The sequence below is a fragment of the Entelurus aequoreus genome, linkage group LG01 (assembly GCF_033978785.1).
Source record: "Entelurus aequoreus isolate RoL-2023_Sb linkage group LG01, RoL_Eaeq_v1.1, whole genome shotgun sequence".
Taxonomy (NCBI): domain Eukaryota; kingdom Metazoa; phylum Chordata; class Actinopteri; order Syngnathiformes; family Syngnathidae; genus Entelurus; species Entelurus aequoreus.
This window is the reverse complement of record NC_084731.1, coordinates 100,148,573-100,163,572: the sequence shown is the minus strand read 5'-3', so window position 1 is coordinate 100,163,572 and position 15,000 is coordinate 100,148,573. Positions and strand designations below refer to the sequence as shown.

The following is a 15,000-nucleotide window of genomic DNA, read 5'->3' as shown; positions in this document are numbered from 1 at the left end:
CCTGAGTTCAAACCCTGGCCGAGTCATAGCTCCCCTCACCTCCCAGAGGGTGGAACAAGGGGGTGGGTCAAATGCAGAGGTTCATTTCACCACACCTAGTGAATGTGTGACTATCATTGGTACTTTTAAGACCCTGAAGAGTAGGGACATAATAAGTCAGTGATGTACTGAGGGGCCCCACCATGCAACTGAAGAGTAGGGACATAACAAGTCAGTGATGTACTGAGGGGCCCCACCATGCAACTGAAGAGTAGGGACATAACAAGTCAGTGATGTACTGAGGGGCCCCACCATGCAACTGAAGAGTAGGGACATAATAAGTCAGTGATGTACTGAGGGGCCCCACCATGCAACTGAAGAGTAGGGACATAACAAGTCAGTGATGTACTGAGGGGCCCCACCATCAAAGTCAGGACTTGAATCTTCAAATGACTGTGACTGGAAGCCAATGAAGACTGGATCAAATGGGGGTGATATGGACTGTCCTGGTCTAAAGTCTGGTCTAAAGTCTGGTCTAAAGTCTGGCAGCTGCATTTTGTAGCATCCGAAGTCTCTTTAGTGTTGACTTGTTGAAAAGAGTGAAGAGAGAATTGCAATAGTCAATACCAGATGAACTGACCGTGTGAATGATCATTTCCAGATCCAATTTTGACTTTAGAAATATTTCTGAGGTGCTAAAAACAGTTTTTGGACAGAGACCCTCCAAAGACTTGGACTGATCCAACACAAGTCCGAGGTTTCTGAGGCTGCTTTTAACAGATGCACCCAGAGCCCCAAGGGACTTCTTCATCAGGTCAAAGTTGTGCAATGCATCATAAAGTTGGATTTCCACACACTTCCTGTCAGCACAGACATCCAACATGAAGAAATGTGTCATCACAGACATCCAACATGAAGAAATGTGTCATCACAGACATCCAACATGAAGAAATGTGTCATCACAGACATCCAACATGAAGAAATGTGTCATCACAGACATCCAACATGAAGAAATATGTCAGCACAGACATCCAACATGAAGAAATGTCAGCACAGACATCCAACATGAAGAAATGTCATCACAGACATCCAACATGAAGAAATGTGTCATCACAGACATCCAACATGAAGAACTGTGTCAGCACATCCAACATGAAGGAACATGTCAGCACAGACATCCAACATGAAGAAATGTCAGCACAGACATCCAACATGAAGAAATGTGTCATTACAGACATCCAACATGAAGAAATGTGTCAGCACAGACATCCAACATGAAGAAATGTGTCATCACAGACATCCAACATGAAGAAATGTCAGCACAGACATCCAACATGAAGAAATGTGTCAGCACAGACATCCAACATGAAGAAATGTGTCATCACAGACATCCAACATGAAGAAATGTGTCAGCACAGACATCCAACATGAAGAAATGTCAGCACAGACATCCAACATGAAGAAATGTGTCAGCACAGACATCCAACATGAAGAACTCTGTCATCACAGACATCCAACATGAAGAAATGTCAGCACAGACATCCAACATGAAGAAATGTGTCAGCACAGACATCCAACATGAAGAAATGTGTCATCACAGACATCCAACATGAAGAAATGTCAGCACAGACATCCAACATGAAGAAATGTGTCATCACAGACATCCAACATGAAGAAATGTGTCATCACAGACATCCAACATGAATAAATGTGTCATCACAGACATCCAACATGAAGAAATGTCAGCACAGACATCCAACATGAAGAAATGTGTCAGCACAGACATCCAACATGAAGAAATGTCAGCACAGACATCCAACATGAAGAAATGTGTCAGCACAGACATCCAACATGAAGAAATGTGTCATCACAGACATCCAACATGAAGAAATGTGTCAGCACAGACATCCAACATGAAGAAATGTGTCATCACAGACATCCAACATGAAGAACTGTGTCAGCACATCCAACATGGCTGAAAGCAGGGATGGATGCCATTGTAAGGATTGAACAAGCGGTATAAAATGGCTAGATTTAAGATGTTCGTGTAAAAAGAAGACTCACCTCTTTCTCTGCGTGTTTGTGGTGGCTGTGGTTCCTCCTCTTGTGGGGCATTTTGATGAGAAAGACAAGCGGTATAAAATGATGGATGCTCGCACCAAGTAGAAGTAAAGTGACAAAGTGGACGGAAGTGAGAAGAAGTAAGTTATAAAGTGACAAAGTGGACGGAAGTGAGAAGAAGTAAGTTATAAAGTGACAAAGTGGACGGAAGTGAGAAGAAGTAAGTTATAACTCCTCCCGCTGGCAACACTTTCAGCTTTAAAGATGTTGGCAGCAATAAGTTAACCCTGCGTGTGTCCAAGTGTTACATTACTCACTTATTATCCTCCTAAACAAACTCACTTATTATCCTGCTAAACAAACTCACTTATTATCCTGCTAAACAAACATCATTTGTGTCTTTAAAGCAGACTTTTATTCTGTAATCTCCAGTTTGAAAGCACTTTGTTTATGTTAGCAAAACAAAGCCCGGGTTGTGGGACACGCCCAATTTTTTTCTGCTCCAACTTTATTGACAACTTTTCAATGCACAAAGAAACGGAAATAGACGAGTTTGTTTTTATATTCATAAATGTAAGTTTCTCGATACCAGACATGTTTTTTCTGCCTTTAAAAAAGAATTGCAACTCTACGTTAAAACATTCTCTACCTCTAACAAGCAAGAAGCTGTGAAAACGATGATGCTGTGTTCCAAATTTAAATTATTGACTGAACTTGTGTGAGCCTATGGCTTTGCACTTTTTATTTATTCATTTATTTATTTTTTAGAATTTTATAAACCTTTATTTATAAACTGCAACATTTACAAACAATCAAGAAATAATAATAATAATCAAAATAAGTACAAAAACAGTACAAAACAGCGCCAGGAAGTTGTAAACTCAAAAAAGTAACTAAAATAGAGTGCGATATATATATGTGTATATATATATATATATATATATATATATATATATATATATATATATATATATATATATATATATATATATATATATATATATATATATATATATATCGCATTCTATATATATATATATATATATATATATATATATATATATATATATATATATATATATATATATATATATATATATATATATATATATATATATATATATATATATAAATAAATAAATAAAAATATATATATATATATATATATATATATATATATATATATATATATATATATTTCACATTCTATTTATATATACATTAGGGCTGCAACAACTAATCAATTAAATCGATTAAAATCGATTATAAATATAGTTGGCGATTAGTTTAGTCATTGATTCGTTGGATCTATGCTATGCGCATGCGCAGAGGCTACTTTAAAAAAAATAATAATAATAATAAACCTTTATTTATAAACTGCAAAATTTTCAAACAGCTGAGAAACAATAATCAAAATAAGTATGGTGCCAGTATGCTGTTTTTTCCAATAAAATACTGGAAAGGATAGAAATGTAGTTTGTCTCTTTTATACGATTATTAATCGATTAATCGAAGTAATAATCGACAGAGTAATCGATTATCAAATTAGTTGTTAGTTGCAGCCCTAATATATATATATATATATATATATATATATATATATATATATATATATATATATATATATATATATATATATATATATATATATATATATATATATATATATATATATATATATATATATATGTATATGTATATATATATATATATATATATATATATATATATATATATATATATATATATATATATATATATATATATATATATATATATATATATATATATATATATATATATATATATATATATATATATATATATATTTATATATACTTTATTCAGTTTACAACCCCCTGGCGCTGTTTTGTACTGTTTTTTTACTCATTTTGATTGTTATTATTTCTTGATTGTTTGTAAATGTTGCAGTTTATAAATAAAGGTTTATAAAAAAAAAATGTTTAAATAAATAAAAGGAAAGAAAAAAACCCGAAAAAAAACAATAACAAAAAACCACATCGTTTGTTATCCCATTCTTATTCCAGATTCTCATGAATAATCCATAAAAGCGTCTTTTAGTGGGATGACAAGCGGTAGGAAATGGGTGGATGGACCACATTTGACGTGTCGTTTGGAAAACTTGCTAACTATGTACTACGCCCCGAAAGAGGGAAAAGATGACTCATCGGTGACGTCACCGTGTTTCCAGGCATCAACTCAATGCTGCCATCTGGCGGGAAAACATCGTTATTGTCATTGTGCAACGGAATTGTCCATCCATCCATCTCAGGGGTCACCAACCTTTTTGAAACCAAGGGCTACTTCTTGGGTAGTGATTAATGCGAAGGGCTACCAGTTTAATACACACTTAAATAAATTGCCAGAAGTAGCCAATTTGCTCAATTTACCTTTAACTCTGTTATTATTAATAATTAATGATATTTATCTTTGTGGAAACACTGATCATCTTAATGATTTCTCACAATAAATATATATAGAAACAGATAAATATCAATATGCAACACTTTATTTTTATATTTTCTCCAAGTGCACATTTTTCAAATTGAACATTTTCAAATGATGACTTCTAAGACAGTCTTGTGAAATCACAATATCCCATTTTAACTAGCTAGCCACTAACATTTTTGAACAAATCATGAATTACTTTGCACCATGTTTGTACAAATAATAACTCATGTCAAATACAAAAGTCAACTCTCAAATTTTTAAATCATGTCACACTTTGAACTGGACACCAAATCTTTTTCAAATTGCTAATAATCAAATGTAAACAATCAAATGCAGATTCTTTTTCTTATGCCTTCTGATCTCTCTCTCTCTCTCTCTCTCTCTCTCTCTCTCTCTCTCTCTCTATGTCCACTACTTGATGTCCATATCCCCACCCCCCCACCCCCCCCCCCCCCTCCACACTCCTGATTGTAAATAATGTAAATAATTCAATGTGATTATCTTGTGTGATGACTGTATTATGATGATAGTATATATGATAGTATATATCTGTATCATGAATCAATTTAAGTGGACCCCGACTTAAACAAGTTGAAAAACTTATTCGGGTGTTACCATTTAGTGGTCAATTGTACGGAATATGTACTTCACTGTGCAACCTACTAATAAAAGTCTCAATCAATCAATCAATCAATCTGTTATCTGTTTCTTTGTCAGTTAGTGGGAAGCCTGGCATTGCATGCTGTTAACTAGTGTGTTGTACTCTGGTGTGTAACTTGACACTGCAACTCTGAGTGAGTCTTGCAGATGTGCATCAGTGAGGCGTGTTCTGTGTTTGTTCTTGATGAAGTTCATGTCAGAAAAGGCTGATTCACAAAGATAAGATTTTTCCTCATTGTTTGCGGAACCTTCTTAATCTTTTGGACATATTTTCACAGCAATCTGGCCTTATGCTTAATTATGATAAATGTAAAATGTTAAGGATCGGAAATCTAAAGGGAACGTCCTTTCGAATGGAATGCAAAGTGCCTGTTTTGTGGACAGATGGACCAGTTAACATACTTGGTGTTGTTGTCCCAGAAAATCTGGAAGATCTAGGCTCAGTAAATTATGATAATCGACTAAGAAAGCTGGACAAAATTATGCAATTATGGAAAGGGAAATCCCTAACCTTGTATGGTAAAATGTCTATTGCCAACTCGTTAATTATTCCTCAATTTATTTATTTGTTTTTGTCATTACCAGCTCCATCACAAAACTTTTTTAAGATTTATGAGCGGAGGGTCTTCCATTTTGTCTGGAACGGCAAACCAGAAAAGATTAAAAGAAAGGTTTTGTACAAAGAGTATGAATATGGGGGCCTGAAACTTCTCAACCTTGAAGCTATGTGTCTGTCTTTAAAAGCATCAATTGTTCCAAAGATGTATTTAAACATTGAGTGGTACACAAATGTCCTGTTGGACAAAAAACATGTACTGTATCAAAAGAAATTGTATCCTTTTTTACAAGTGATCCCCTCCCAGAGAGTCTGCTGGGAAACATGGCGGGGTTCATAAAGGAAACAATCCACTCATAGTGGTGTTTTCAATTTGATGTGCCAGAAAAAAGAGACGATATTTTGCAGCAGTTAATATGGATGAACTCTAATATTGTAATAGATGGAAAGCCTTTCTTTTGGAAAAATATGTTTGAAAGAGGAATCATTTTTGTCAATGAGAATGGTAAAATGATGAAGTATGATGAATTTAGAGCTATGTATGGTGATGCTTGCTCAAGCTTGTCATTTTATCAACTAACTGGAGTAATTGGGAAAAGATGGAAACAAATAATTAATTATGGAACTACTAAATTATTAGTTTGTAAACCTCTAATAAGAAATTGTAGTTGGCAAAAAGGAACTAAAATAAATAGAAAAATATATAATTTTTATTTAATAAAGAAATCTTTGAAGGCTGCCTCATACAACACAAATGGAAAATGGGAGGACTTTTTTGACTGCCCGTTGCCATGGGATGCCATATTCAAACTAATCTATAAAACCACTATCCATGTGCAAAATCGTTATTTTCAAATTAAAATTATTTATAACTTCTTACCCACAGGGAAAATGTTAAAATTATGAAATATGACAGAGTCAGATGATTGCCGATTTTGTTGTCAGGAGCCTGAATCCACCCTGCATTTGTTTTGGTATTGTCATATTGTGTCTTTGTTTTGGGTGGAAGTTGAAAAAATGTGTTTAAGGATTGGTTTGTTTATGAAGCTTAATGTGGTTTCTGTTATTTTAGGAGAGTTCATTGACAATCATGATTTAGTCAATTTAATTATAGTACTCTGTAAAATGTTTATTTTTAAGGCCAAAAACAGATATTCACTTAGTATTACTTTCTTTAAAACATTTATTCAGTATTTTCTAACTTTAGAAAGTTACATGGTTGAAAACGATAATGATGCCAAAAAACATTAAAAAAAAAGATGAGAAGTCCTCAAAGTCTTATTTTGAAAGTATAATTATGTTTATAGATTATATGATATCTGTTGTTGTGTTCCCTCATTTGAGTGACCTGGACATAATCTGGACTGTACATAAATGCTTATTTTGAAAATGTAATTTTGTTTATAAATTATATGCAATCTGTTGTGTTCCCTAATTTGTTTCTGTGTACATGAATGAAGGTGTGTGTTGCTGAGTCCCACTTGGACATTATCTGGACTGGGCCTGGTTTAAAAAACCCTTTAAACAAATCTAATTTCATTGACAACCTGGTCTGTTGAAGATAAGGCCCTTTTTTAAAAAATAAAATAAAATAAGATAAATAAATAAAAAAACATTTTCTTGGATAAAAAAGAAAGTAAAACAATATAAAAATAAATACATAAAAAATAGTAATTAAGGAAAATGTTAGTGGACCAGCAGCCTATACAATCATGTTGTGTTCAGGGACTGTGGCCCTTGCAGATGTGTTGTCTATGTTGTGTTCAGGGACTGTGGCCCTTGCAGATGTGTTGTCTATGTTGTGTTCAGGGACTGTGTCCCTTGCAGATGTGTTGTCTATGTTGTGTTCAGGGACTGTGTCCCTTGCAGATGTGTTGTCTATGTTGTGTTCAGGGACTGTGTCCCTTGCAGATGTGTTGTCTATGTTGTGTTCAGGGACTGTGTCCCTTGCAGATGTGTTGTCTATGTTGTGTTCAGGGACTGTGGCCCTTGCAGATGTGGTGTCTATGTTGTGTTCAGGGACTGTGTCCCTTGCAGATGTGTTGTCTATGTTGTGTTCAGGGACTGTGTCCCTTGCAGATGTGTTGTCTATGTTGTGTTCAGGGACTGTGGCCCTTGCAGACGTGTTGTCTATGTTGTGTTCAGGGACTGTGTCCCTTGCAGATGTGTTGTCTATGTTGTGTTCAGGGACTGTGTCCCTTGCAGATGTGTTGTCTATGTTGTGTTCAGGGACTGTGTCCCTTGCAGATGTGTTGTCTATGTTGTGTTCAGGGACTGTGTCCCTTGCAGATGTGTTGTCTATGTTGTGTTCAGGGACTGTGTCCCTTGCAGATGTGTTGTCTATGTTGTGTTCAGGGACTGTGTCCCTTGCAGATGTGTTGTCTATGTTGTGTTCAGGGACTGTGTCCCTTGCAGATGTGTTGTCTATGTTGTGTTCAGGGACTGTGGCCCTTGCAGATGTGGTGTCTATGTTGTGTTCAGGGACTGTGTCCCTTGCAGATGTGTTGTCTATGTTGTGTTCAGGGACTGTGGCCCTTGCAGACGTGTTGTCTATGTTGTGTTCAGGGACTGTGTCCCTTGCAGATGTGTTGTCTATGTTGTGTTCAGGGACTGTGTCCCTTGCAGATGTGTTGTCTATGTTGTGTTCAGGGACTGTGTCCCTTGCAGATGTGTTGTCTATGTTGTGTTCAGGGACTGTGGCCCTTGCAGATGTGTTGTCTATGTTGTGTTCAGGGACTGTGGCCCTTGCAGATGTGTTGTCTATGTTGTGTTCAGGGACTGTGTCCCTTGCAGATGTGTTGTCTATGTTGTGTTCAGGGACTGTGGCCCTTGCAGACGTGTTGTCTATGTTGTGTTCAGGGACTGTGTCCCTTGCAGATGTGTTGTCTATGTTGTGTTCAGGGACTGTGTCCCTTGCAGACGTGTTGTCTATGTTGTGTTCAGGGACTGTGTCCCTTGCAGATGTGTTGTCTATGTTGTGTTCAGGGACTGTGGCCCTTGCAGATGTGTTGTCTATGTTGTGTTCAGGGACTGTGGCCCTTGCAGATGTGTTGTCTATGTTGTGTTCAGGGACTGTGTCCCTTGCAGATGTGTTGTCTATGTTGTGTTCAGGGACTGTGTCCCTTGCAGATGTGTTGTCTATGTTGTGTTCAGGGACTGTGGCCCTTGCAGATGTGTTGTCTATGTTGTGTTCAGGGACTGTGTCCCTTGCAGATGTGTTGTCTATGTTGTGTTCAGGGACTGTGTCCCTTGCAGATGTGTTGTCTATGTTGTGTTCAGGGACTGTGGCCCTTGCAGATGTGAATATATATATATATATATATATATATATATATATATATATATATATATATATATATATATATATATATATATATATATATATATATATATATATATATATATATATATATATATATATATATATATGTATTTTTAAATCATATATATATTTTATGCATATTTTCTCAGGACATTCAATCGATTGCAACTGGACTGTTTGGATTGGCTTAGAAGACTATATATATATATTTTATTAAATATATACATTTGTATTTTATATATATAATTAAATATTAATTAAATATATATTTAATATGTGTGTATACTGTATATATACATATATATATATATATTAAATATATATAATTTATTATATATAATATTATACAAATGACGGACGATTGGCTTAATGCTCTAGATAATTCTATGTTGGTTGGAGCTGTGCTGTTAGATTTTAGTGCTGCATTTGACGTGATTGACCACTCTCTTTTAATTGAGAAACTTCAATGTTATGGTTTTAATACTTCAAGTTTAATGTGGATACAGAGTTATTTGTCCTCAAGATCACAACAGGTGTATCTTAATGGCAGCTTGTCTAATAGCAGAAGTTTGGATTGTGGTGTTCCACAGGGAAGTTGCCTAGGACCTTTACTTTTTTCTATATTCACCAATGATTTACCTTGGGCTACCGGGCGTGCAAGATTGGTTCTTTATGCTGATGATGCAACCTTATATCATGCTGCACCATCATGCAGTGTACTATTGAGTGAGGAACTAAAAGCTGTGCATGACTGGACAGTATGTAACACACTTGTCCTTAACACCTCAAAAACAAAAAGTATTACATTGGGGACTAGGCAAGGGTTATCTTGTGAGCCAAAGTTGGATTTGAGGCTAGGTATTTCAACAGTTCAACAGGTCAGAAGTGCCAAGCTCCTTGGAGTGATGCTGGACTGCACTCTAAATCATATCAGTGATATAGTTACAAAGATGGGAAGGCTGTTGGTATTTCCAGGAAATGTGCTGCTTTTGCTGATCCACCTCTTCTTTGTCAGATTGTTAAGAGTTTAGTCTTGTGTCATATTGACTATTGTTCTACAGTCTGCTGCAAGTGGTGAGATCAGTAAGCTCCAGATTGTCCAGAATAGGGCAGCAAGGCTGGTTCTTGGTTGTTCACTAAGAACCAACGTGAACCAAATGCATGCTTCTCATTCCTGGCTAACAGTGCAGAACAAGTTGTTGGCTAATACTCTTCTATTGTTCAAATCAGTAACCGCTAGTAAAACTCCTGCTTTTCTCATGGCCCAAATAGTTGACAGTAGCACTATACATCATCACAATACCAGGGCATCCAGTGAGGGGCATTTTGTACTCCCTCGTCCCAGGAAGAATGCTTTGCGGAAATATTTTATTTATAGATCTTTATCGCTCTGGAATAACCTGCCTCGAATTCTCACCAGCATTGAAAGTAAACAGGTTTTTAAAAAGAGAGTAATATTTTATCTGAGTTTTTAAATTAGTTTGCTCATTGATGATTTGTTTGGTTTTATATTGTGTAGTTATATTTATATGGTAATTATTATTCTGTGACTGTAAATTGTTTGCTTGTTTTTTTATTGATGCTTTTATTTTTTTCTGTATTGTGTAGTTATAATTATATGCTTTTACTTGTAATTGTATTGAATTGCGGACCCCAGGAAGACTAGTGGGTTGTTGAGGCAACCAGCTAATGGGGATTAATAAAAATCAAATCAAATCAAAATATAATTTTATATATATATATATATATATATATATATATATATATATATATATATATATATATATATATATATATATATATATATATATATATATATATATATATATAAAATAAAATATATATTAAACATATTATAATTTTTTTAATATATTAGATTTTTTTTTTAAATATATTTGATTATATATATATATATATATATATATATATATATATATATATGAAATAGACACTTTTCAACATCAGGGTGATGCTTGATTTTAAGCGTCCACACAAGATTTATGGAAATGAAATTGAATGAAATATTGTTATTAACAATCTGGAGGTAAAACAAGTCAGTTAAAATATAATCATAATGTTTATTATTATCACCAGTGTTTTATGTACACTATAGGTGTATTGTGGTGCTATAACAAAGTGACATCGTGTGTATGTGCTCCATTGTGCAGGAGCGAGAGGGAAGGAAGGACATGGAGCCTCGGTCGGAGGATGGCCACTTTGAAGAAGTCACCGTGGAGCAACTTCCTCCAGCTGAGCACGCCACCAACCTGGTGTGTGCGCACAACCTTGTGTACACTTGTGTCATTGTCCAACCAAAATGTGTGTGTTTGTAGGACAAAACAGTGGACATCACGGTGCGACTTTCACCCAAGCAGCTGGACCACGTGGCTCCTGTGCTGGAGGAGCTCATCCATGAAATGGTGGAGGAGCGACAGAAAGGTACTGCAGTCCACAGAAAATAGCCAACAAAATGATATCAATTTGTCTCTGCAGCCAAGTAGTGCAGCGCTGAAGGACACACTTCTTCAAAAAGCATCTTTTCTTGTCAAATCACTCAATAAAGGGAAGTTCTTGTACTTTCACTCATGGCCCAGTTGTTGACAACACACCACCAGAGGAGTCATAAATCACATCAAAGTACACAAAAGTATATTTTCTTTTTTACAATGGATTTGTTGTGATGAGATGTCAGAGAAGGCATAAAGACTTTGACTCTTTACGATGTCAGAGAAGGCATAAAGACTACACGGCGCAGTAGATGGCACTCACTGCTCCCTCCTCTGCGGACTGCAAGAAGATGGCAGACCATGGTCAACTAAAGATTACACACATAGGGGTGTAACGGTACGTGTATTCGTTTGGGTACGGGTAAATGCCTCAAATGTCCGGCATTTTGAGTTAGGGTTGTGTTTATTTTCAATGTACGTTCAGGGTTAAGAAGGGGTTAAAAACAAAACAAATTGTGAGCGCAGCAGCATAAACGCGCATGCGTCGCCAGGCTCTGCTTTTTATCCATAGATTTATCACATTTCATTTTTTATTATCCATAGCAGGGGTGTCAAAAGTGTGCCCCGGAGGCCATTTGCCAGAGGTGTGGTCGAGTCACATGACTTGGACGATGACTTCCCAGGTAACAAGGGAACGTTATGTGAACGTTAGGAGAATGAAAACGCTCAAAGAACGTTTGGTTGTGGAGTTCTTGCTTGGTTAGCAGAACGTTAGCCAAGAACGTTTGGCTAGAACGTTCAGGGAACTGTTTAGGAACATGCTATTTACATCTGTTTTTATGCTATATTGTCAGGAATAGCTCATTTCAACAGAATTAATTCTTTATTTTTCAACAGAAATAATTCTTTATTAGTGATAACTATACAAATGGGCAGTGCGCGTCAGTTCTCTTCCTGGAAGTAAATACATCCATCCATCTTCTTCCGCTTATCCGAGGTCGGGTCGCGGGGGCAGCAGCCCAAGCAGGGAAACCCAAATCCTGGAAGTAAATAATTATCACAAAGACAGCACTGGAATGTAGATTAATTGAATTGAATTAAAACATTGGCATAATTACTTTATTTTCTTTTTCCTTTTTTGTCCTCCCTCTTAATTCATCCTTCTCCTGCAAGTAGTAATTGCAAATTCAAAAGACATGCAGTGGAACTTCAATAAAATGTAATTCAAAATTGGGATATCTTATCTTCTCCGTACCTCAAATTTTGAACCTCCCTTTGGAAAAGTGGCCAGTTTCAGGACGTCTCCAAGCTCACAATCCACTTCAGCTGTGGTCATCTGCTGGTAAACACCCTGCATGCTCTGCAACCACCAGCACAATTTACAATTATTCCACCTTGTGAGCATACATGCAACATATGTTCAAAGATGCAAACCTACTATTTATTATTCTGTAAAGGAGCAAGTCCTCAAACGTCACTTTTCCTGGGCCAATGCTCCAGGACTGTTGTGGCAATTTTCCTCAGCATTGTCCTCACAGTGTCTGCCAAATTCTGCCCACCAAGAGCAGTAAGAGCGTTCACAAATAAACAAACAACAATATTGTACTTCATTAGAAATTGTTTTTTGATAACTGAGCAAGATATTTTTGCAGTGGGGAATTAAAACTAATTACCAGCTGCTTTCTGAGCAGAAGATCAGGCGCATGGCGTGCATTTATACACAACGCTAAAACCGTAAAATGGTCTGAAATTAATCATGTAGGTTGTTATACAAAAACGTGCTTCGTATTTCACTCTTTCTATACTTACTTGTGATAAATGGATGGCGCACCAAATTGCTTTAAAATCGGGATTGTGGAAGTAGTTAGCCTTCGTCCTTCTTTGTCTCACGGAGCAGCTTCAATTGTGCATGCGTGCAGTCTTCTTCTCCTTCAATTGTGCATGCGTGCAGTCTTCTTCTTCTCCTTCAATTGTGCATGCGTGCAGTCTTCTTCTTCTCCTTCAATTGTGCATGCATGCAGTCTTCTTCTTCTCCTTCAATTGTGCATGCGTGCAGTCTTCTTCTTCTCCTTCAATTGTGCATGCGTGCAGTCTTCTTCTTCTTCTCCTTCAATTGTGCATGCGTGCAGTCTTCTTCTTCTTCTTCTCCTTCTTTTGATTTTTATGGCGGTTGGCAAGCAACCTTGTGTGTGCATTACTGCCACCTGCTGTGCGTGGAGCCTTGACTCAGCCGGCGTCAGATTGTTCACAAAACACAACACTTTCGCAGAAAGTTAGGGAAACGTTACAACATACTGTATAAAAAGTACATTTGCAAAAAAAACACTTATAACAGTTGCTGTTTCCATTGCAGGCAAATTATAGTTGGTATATAGAACGTTCTTAGAACATATCAAAAATGGGTTTGGACTCGACTTGACAAAATGTAAAGAGACTTGCAACTCGACTTCGACTTTAACATCAATGACTTGTGACTTCACTTGGACTTGAGCCTTTTGACTTGACATGACTTGCTACTTTCCCCAAAACCCAAAGCTTAAAAAGTTATTTGGGAGCGCTCCGTATTTTTCATTGTCTTCGTCTGTGTTGTTCCTGTCAGCTGGTGTGCTCTCAGTACAACAGCCAATCAAATTAGATCTACATTGTTTTAGGGGTTTCGTTCGGGTATAAAAATTACGCAAAAAACAAATTGCCGTATGCAAATCACGCAGTTGGAATATTACAGACGGAGACGCAACAACTTCCAACTTCGTTCAACATTTGAAGTTGCACAAAGAAGGGTAAGTTTTGAATGTAAGATAACGTTTATTGGCTAAGTAACGTGACTTTTATTTGCTGTGTAGTTAAATGAGTGAGGCTGTAAACTCACTGCTAACGTTATAACCATAGACATCTTATAAGGGTACGCAGCATGGAGCGCTACTGCCTACTGGCGGGGCCGCCATCTTGGAGTGGTGATCCGCTCCACTCAGTGCAATATATTTGGCAGGAGCAATGAACTGTCAGCGCATTTAATTCATCTTACCTCACTGAATACCACTCATTTTCACGGGCTTTTTTTGTCATACGTGTAGCTATGATAACGGACACATTGCTTTGGCGTGTTTTATTATTGATATACACTATAAGTGACCAGATGTCCGAGATCAAAACTGGGAATATAATCCCAGTAAGGGGGGGAAAAACTCTCAGCTATTCTGTTGCTGCAGCAGAGAGTTTATTGAATAAACTATCAATACAAAGTGTCAAGACAGAATCAACTTTATTCTTTCTTGACACTTTGTATTGATATTTTGTATTACATTCTTCCCTTAAATGATCATGTTTACAGTGATTGTTATATATGTATGTTTTATGTATGTCGCTTTGGATAAAAGCCTCTGCCAAATACTTAAACATGTATTGAAAGTCTTTATATCAGCTAAAACCACCAATCTGTTTCACTGAATTCAGAATAAAACCAAATGCTGTAAATGTTAGTATTTGAATATTGTTACTTGAAG

General features: G+C 36.4%; 1 protein-coding gene and 1 long non-coding RNA gene across 5 annotated transcripts in view; both read right to left on the bottom strand.

Moving 5' to 3' along the window:
- cast (calpastatin) overlaps positions 1-2,488 on the bottom strand; it is a 101,467-nt gene extending 98,979 nt beyond the window's left edge. The window contains exon 1 of one of the 2 annotated variants that reach the window (XM_062063384.1): positions 2,044-2,488. In XM_062063384.1, coding sequence (XP_061919368.1) covers positions 2,044-2,094 — 51 coding nt within the window. In that variant the 5' untranslated portion in view covers positions 2,095-2,488. The remainder of the gene's footprint in view (positions 1-2,043) is intronic. The other variant, XM_062063436.1, reaches the window with a different exon arrangement.
- A 9,605-nt stretch (positions 2,489-12,093) lies between these two features.
- The window catches only part of LOC133660152 (uncharacterized), a 3,724-nt gene continuing 817 nt past the window's right edge, over positions 12,094-15,000 (bottom strand). Inside the window, exons 1-6 of one of the 3 annotated variants that reach the window (XR_009827781.1) lie at positions 13,307-15,000; positions 13,171-13,241; positions 12,936-13,048; positions 12,753-12,857; positions 12,616-12,663; positions 12,094-12,537 (exon numbers count right to left, since the gene is read on the bottom strand). The exon at positions 13,307-15,000 is cut by the window's right edge and continues 817 nt beyond it. This is a non-coding gene — a long non-coding RNA (uncharacterized LOC133660152). The remainder of the gene's footprint in view (positions 12,538-12,615; positions 12,664-12,752; positions 12,858-12,935; positions 13,049-13,170; positions 13,242-13,306) is intronic. The other 2 variants (XR_009827778.1, XR_009827780.1) reach the window with 2 other exon arrangements.